Source organism: Podarcis bocagei (assembly GCF_964188305.1).
Source record: "Podarcis bocagei genome assembly, chromosome: 14".
In the NCBI taxonomy this organism is placed as follows: Eukaryota; Metazoa; Chordata; class Lepidosauria; order Squamata; family Lacertidae; genus Podarcis; species Podarcis bocagei.
The window spans coordinates 37,284,741-37,290,740 of NC_138139.1; the positions used below are offsets into that span (position 1 = coordinate 37,284,741).

Sequence of the window (6,000 nt, forward strand, 5' to 3'; positions counted from 1 at the left end):
GTAACACTTTATTTTTATTTATTTTGATAAGCATGAACAACTACACAATTCACATAAGTGGCACATTGTTAATATCACATTTTTAACAGAAATTGTTAATACATGTTTAATTTGGTGTTTACAATAAAAATATTGGTATCGTACTTCAGTTTTCAAAACACTCTACTCTTTATTGTTTAACATACTGTCTATCCTTAACATATACATTTCAGTCAGCCAGCTGCAAAAAATGGCACCCAAACTTTTCGAGGTGCTCGCAAACAGAGAATCTTTAGCCATTAAATGCGCCTGGCGTCCTGCTAATTTCGAACCCTGCTAGTCTAATAGGTGAATGCATTTGTGGACCTTCAATGTTAACCATCGTCACAGGGGAAAGTGGCATGAGAAGCAGGAAATAACTTGGGTATGACATAAATTATGGGAAGAAGTGATTGCTCTCCTGTACATGAGCCTGTTCAATAACTTATCCCACACCCAAGACCTTTTCGTCCCCTGCATTCAACAGAAACTTTTGAGTGGCACATGCTTATAAAGGTGAGACATAAAATTTCATTATAAATAAATAACTTTAATTAAAACTTTTAGAGCTAGGGTACCACAGGTGCTAACCATACAATGAACTATACACAAAGAAGTCATCAATTCTAGTCTCATCTATGCTATGAACCTTATGGGTGTCTTTAGGCAACCTATTAACCTTTTATCCCTGCTTCCTCTCCACCACTGCAATGTGAGGATAAGAATATTGACCTATATATAAGGATTATTGCGATAACGTGGTGTAATGGGGCACAGGTTAAAAATTCCTGTCATGAAATTCAGTGGGGGACTTGGAGAGTCTTTATCTCACATCCTAACCTGAGAGGGCTGTTGTAAACTGGGATAATCCTTTTGAACACCACCGTAGGCTTCTGCAATAATGTAAGCACTCTAAATACCCTGCTCAGTGCTCTGCAAATGCTATTGTTGCCATCAACAATATCAGGATTTCACAATTCCGCTTGCCATGGCAAGCGCTCTGCTGCCCTCTGATGAGCCCCCAAGCTTCCTCCCAACCTTGGAAATGGAGAGAGGGACTGGAAACATTCCCACAGTTGTGCTCACCTTCTAGTGATAATTCTCCCTCCCCAAAGTTGATAGTATACCTGGCACCTGGGTTTTGGTACTGCACCTTCAAAGGCATACTTCAATATGCTGATGACACTCAGCTCTATCTACTGATGGATGGCCACACCAACTCGGCCCCTTACACACTGACCAGATGCTTGGAAGCTGTGGCTGGATGGTTTCGTGGGAGCCGATTGAAACTAAATCCTTCGAAGACAGAGGTCCTATGGCTAGGTCGGGATAGCATGGGGATGAGGGACCAACTCCCTTCTCTTGCGGGGGCCCAATTAGTGCCATTGCCTTCCGTTAAGAGTTTGGGTGTAATCCTTGACGCCTCCTTTTCCATGGAGGCGCAAGTCACAGCAACAGCCAAGGCGACATTTTTCCACCTTCGCCGCATCAAGCAGTTGGTCCCTTACCTTTCCCGCCCCGACCTGGCCACAGTGATCCATGCGACAGTCATCTCCAGGCTTGACTACTGTAACTCGCTCTACGCGGGGCTGCCCTTGAAGCTGTCCCAGAAACTCCAGCGGGTACAGAATGCTGCAGCGAGGCTCCTCACAGCGTCTCTGCCATGGGAGCATATTCATCCAGTGCTTTTCAAGCTGCACTGGCTCCCGGTGGAGTACAGGGTCAGATTTAAGGTGCTGCTTTTGACCTTTAAAGCCCTTCACGGCCTAGGACCCTCGTACCTACGGGACCGCCTCGCCTGGTATGCCCCACGGAGAGCCTCAAGGTCCATAAATAACAACACCCTAGTGGTCCCAGGCCCTAAGGAAGTTAGATTGGCTTCAACCAGAGCCAGGGCCTTTTCAGCACTGGCCCCAACTTGGTGGAACGCTCTGTCTCATGAGACCAGGGCCCTGCAGGATCTGATCTCTTTCCGCAGGGCCTGTAAGACAGAGTTGTTCCGCCTGGCCTTTGGATTGGAGCCAATTTGATTCCCTCCGCCCCCTTTTTCTTTTTTCTTTTCCTTCTCCTGCAATGAGGCTCCATTTTAATATTTTAATGTTCCATTATTTTAATGTTGTATTTTATTTTTGTTTTTAAGTTGTAATCACTCATCTTGTTTTTATTATTGCTTGTAAGCCGCTCTGAGCCCGGCCTTGGCTGGGGAGGGCGGGGTATAAATAAAAAATTATTATTATTATTATTATTATTATTATTATTATTATACCACCCTCTTCATGATGCATTCAGATGCACCGTGTGAGGTCAGCGACAAGACCATACCCCTAATGTGAGAGTCCTGAAGACCAAAAAGTTGGTTGGCTACCAAGACCAGTCAAAGGTTGTGGACCCCCAATTGTCACCACCATCATCAAAACACTACCTGTACCAGCAAGTGCTTTAACCATACATGCTTCTTTCCTATGGAAGATGGTTCTAACCAGTGGCCTTTATAGCAGCAAAAAGCTCTTTGGTCAGTGATCAAAACAGCACTCTGCTGCAGAATTATACTAAAGACACAGCATGCTCCTCCTCTCACTTACAACTTGGGGAAAAGAATTCAATAGATCAAGCCAGTATGACTCAAATTGCTCAAAGAGAACAGGAAATAAAGCGGCAATGAACAATTCGAGCTTTGAGTCTCATGCATAGAAGTGCAATGATTAAGCCATCCAATTTATATAAGAGTGGGGAGTGTTTGGTGGAGGAATGTCCGTGTATACATGGATTTTTCTCTTGGATAGAATGCTTAAATAAGAGGGAGAATTATATGACTGTAAACATTCAAGGCACCCAGTAATCCAAAGGCACCTAAACATTTGAGGCCAGGTCTGAAGAAGTCATTGAAAAAGGTGTCATCCATTTTTCAAATGACACACAATAGCATCATTTGCTGCAGAGCCTCTCCAACTCGTATTACTACATCCATGCCTCTACTAGCTTATATGAAGGGTTGGTTACTTGCTTGCATTTTAAAAATTATTTTGACGCAAATTCCTCTCATCGGCTTAACAGATTGGGATGGCCTGGCCTCGACTGTTCATGCTCTGGTGACCTCCCACCTGGAGGACCACTACAATTTGCTTTACTATCTTTGCAGTCCAGAGACTACAGCTAGTGAAGAATGTGGCTGCTATACTGTTAAGTAGGGTAGACCAGTGGGACGACTGATCCTTAGAGCACTGCACTGTCCATCAGTGAACGACTGGGCGCAATTCAACATATTAGTACTAGCAAACAAAGCCCTAAATGGCTCAGGACCCAAGTACCAAATAGAGTGTATTTTCCAGTATCAACCACCTTGGGCCTTATGGCCACCAGAGGAGGCCACATTGGTGGTGACCCATGTAATGGCATTCTTGGAGGTGGTTCCACATTTTTTGAGGTTTTAACTGTATTGCCTTAGTATTGACATGTTTGCTGCCCTGGGCTCCTTTGAATGGGCAGAAGATACTTTTAATGAACAAATGAGCATTTCAATTTACCCATACCCAACTGACTGTACAACCATGTGGTGGCCAAGGTAGAACACACCACAGCAATGCAAATTTATAGACCTAACAAACTCAACATTTACTATTCTTTGTGCAAGTATCTCTAGAGACACACAAAGGTAGCATGGAAAGCTTAGTTCAGGCATAGGCAAACTCGGCCCTCCAGATGTTTCAGGACTACAACTCCCATCATCCTTGACCACTGATCCTGTTAGCTAGGGATGATAGGAGTTGTAGTCCCAAAACATCTGGAGGGCCGAGTTTGCCTATGCCTGGCTTAGTTAGTCAAACCACCTACATGCCAGCTTCAGTGACAAGATGCTTGAAAGCTGTATTCTTGAGTATATGAGGCAATGTACATTTACCCAGGACAGATTCCAGTCAGATGCTAAATTGAAAACCATGAAAATCAAAACATGGATTTTCAGTCTGCAACATAGAAAACTTCCCAAACCCTCAACAGACTTGTCTCCAAACAAGCCAATACAACTGCAAGATTAGAGGTCTTAAGACTGCAGTTTAGATAGTGAGTCCATTTCCACATGTCAACCATTTATTTCATTTTATTTCATTTCCAGAAGGGTTTCTGCAGCTCTGAAGATGCATGAACTTATATTCCTCCTTAAGGCCCTGGCTCTGCATGAAGCACTTTTCCTTGATGACAACCAGCTAGCTATGACAGCTGACAGGGAATAATATTAGAACCCTAAGTTGCAAAGTTCACCAGTGTCCAATATGCTTTGTTAGCACACTATTAGGCTCTGAAGCCAGTCCTTTGAAACACGACTTAACTGCAGGTACCCAGGTACCTTCCAACAACAGCATCTTATTGGAATGCTTTTAAATTCCTTTAACATACTTTGAAAGACATCCATCAGCAAAGCATCCACTCAGAATTGTTACTAATACTGATGGCTAAGATGAGATAACATGCAGCCTTAGGCAAATCTATCTCTAGGCCTAAGCACCACACCCTCCAAATCTTTACAATGAGGATAACACCACTTTATTTAAAAAAAGAATTGAGACAAAATGTTCTGAACAATTGAAATGCTAAGCATTATTATACTTCCAAGATACACATATGGCAGTATAGCACATGTGACATATATGGCAGTGTATCACACATAACAAGATATCACACATGATCACACTATCAGAAACAACCCAATCTACTAAATTTAAAACTTACCATTGTGGCTGGGGAGGCGTCTGGGATGATTTGGGCTCTTGAGAGCTTGGCTTCTTCCCCTCCCCTAGCTCATGTCATGGTCCAAGAGGTAGCTTCCTAGGAGGACCATCTTCCTCCATTAGGGTAAAAAAAATTAAAAATGGGAGAGTGGGAAGAAATCACCCACCCTACCCTATCTTTTCGCTCCCTGCCTTTGGCTTCAGGAACCCATCGGAGAGCAGTAGCTAGCAGAAATATTTTTAAAAAAACACCCCTAACTTCCCCGTTTTCTAAAAAGAAGGTCTTCAGAGCAATGGGTTTAAAAACGAGAGATCTCCCAGACAGACACTCCAGTGCAAGCAGAGGCCTACACGCCGTGTATTTTCTGGGTGGGAATGAAAAGGAGGATCCTTTCAGAGGGGGGAAGGTCTGAGGGCCTGTGCTTGGTGCTGCCTATCTCTTCTTGGGGGGGAGGACGTTGGGTGCCTCTTGGGAAGGAAGTGGGGCCTTCCTGCCTGGTGGGGCCTGCCTGTCCCTAGGAACCCACCGTCGCCCTCTTTCCTAGCCCCCTCCTCCCTTCAGCTCACACAGCCCCTGTGCAAGTCACCGCCGAGCCTTCCTCAGAGCGCTCGCCCTCCTTTATCTCCGGGTGGGTTTTCCTCCTCCTCCCTCCTCCTCCTCCTTCCTCTCAGTCTCCGGGGTTGGGGGAGGGGAACCACCACCACCACCAACCAACGCTGCTGCTGCTGCTGCTGACACCCCGCCCACGGCCCCGCCCACCTCGCGCACGGCCCCGCGACCACAAACTCTCTCTTCCCACCCAGCCCGCGCCGACCTCGGCCTTCCTTCTGTGACGTAACAGGAAGCGACCCGCGAGGGCGGATCCCGACAGGCGCGCGAGCGGCGGAGCAGGCCCGCTCCACCGACCAATCCCGGATGGGCAGGGTGGTGACGCAACGGCGCGCGCGCTCGGCAAAACCCCAAGCAGCCGAGGCGCCGCATACGCGCGTGCGCGTGCGCGTGAGCGAGAGGCGAAAGTGGTTTGCCGCCTCCTCCTACCAATTAATTAACCCTTTTAACCTGCTGCCTTGAGGGCACAGCAAGAGGGTCTTCCTCAGAAACAATAAAGGTGGAGAAAGAGCTTCTTCCCACCAACCACCAGTCTTCCTGCCTCGCTTCTTACTGCCCACCCCCAACCCAAATAAGATGCCTCTGCTCTGACAGATTTAATTTTCTTAAGTGTTTGCGTGTGGAGAAATAAAACAGGTCTGTGGCGGT

At 46.2% G+C, this 6,000-nt stretch overlaps 1 protein-coding gene across 2 annotated transcripts in view; it reads right to left on the reverse strand.

Moving 5' to 3' along the window:
• XPO6 (exportin 6) overlaps nucleotides 1-5,547 on the reverse strand; it is a 48,593-nt gene extending 43,046 nt beyond the window's left edge. For both annotated transcript variants that reach the window (XM_081169844.1, XM_081169843.1), the window contains exon 1: nucleotides 4,744-5,547. In XM_081169844.1, coding sequence (XP_081025970.1) covers nucleotides 4,744-4,746 — 3 coding nt within the window. In that variant the 5' untranslated portion in view covers nucleotides 4,747-5,547. The remainder of the gene's footprint in view (nucleotides 1-4,743) is intronic.
• Between the last annotated feature and the right edge of the window lie 453 nt (nucleotides 5,548-6,000).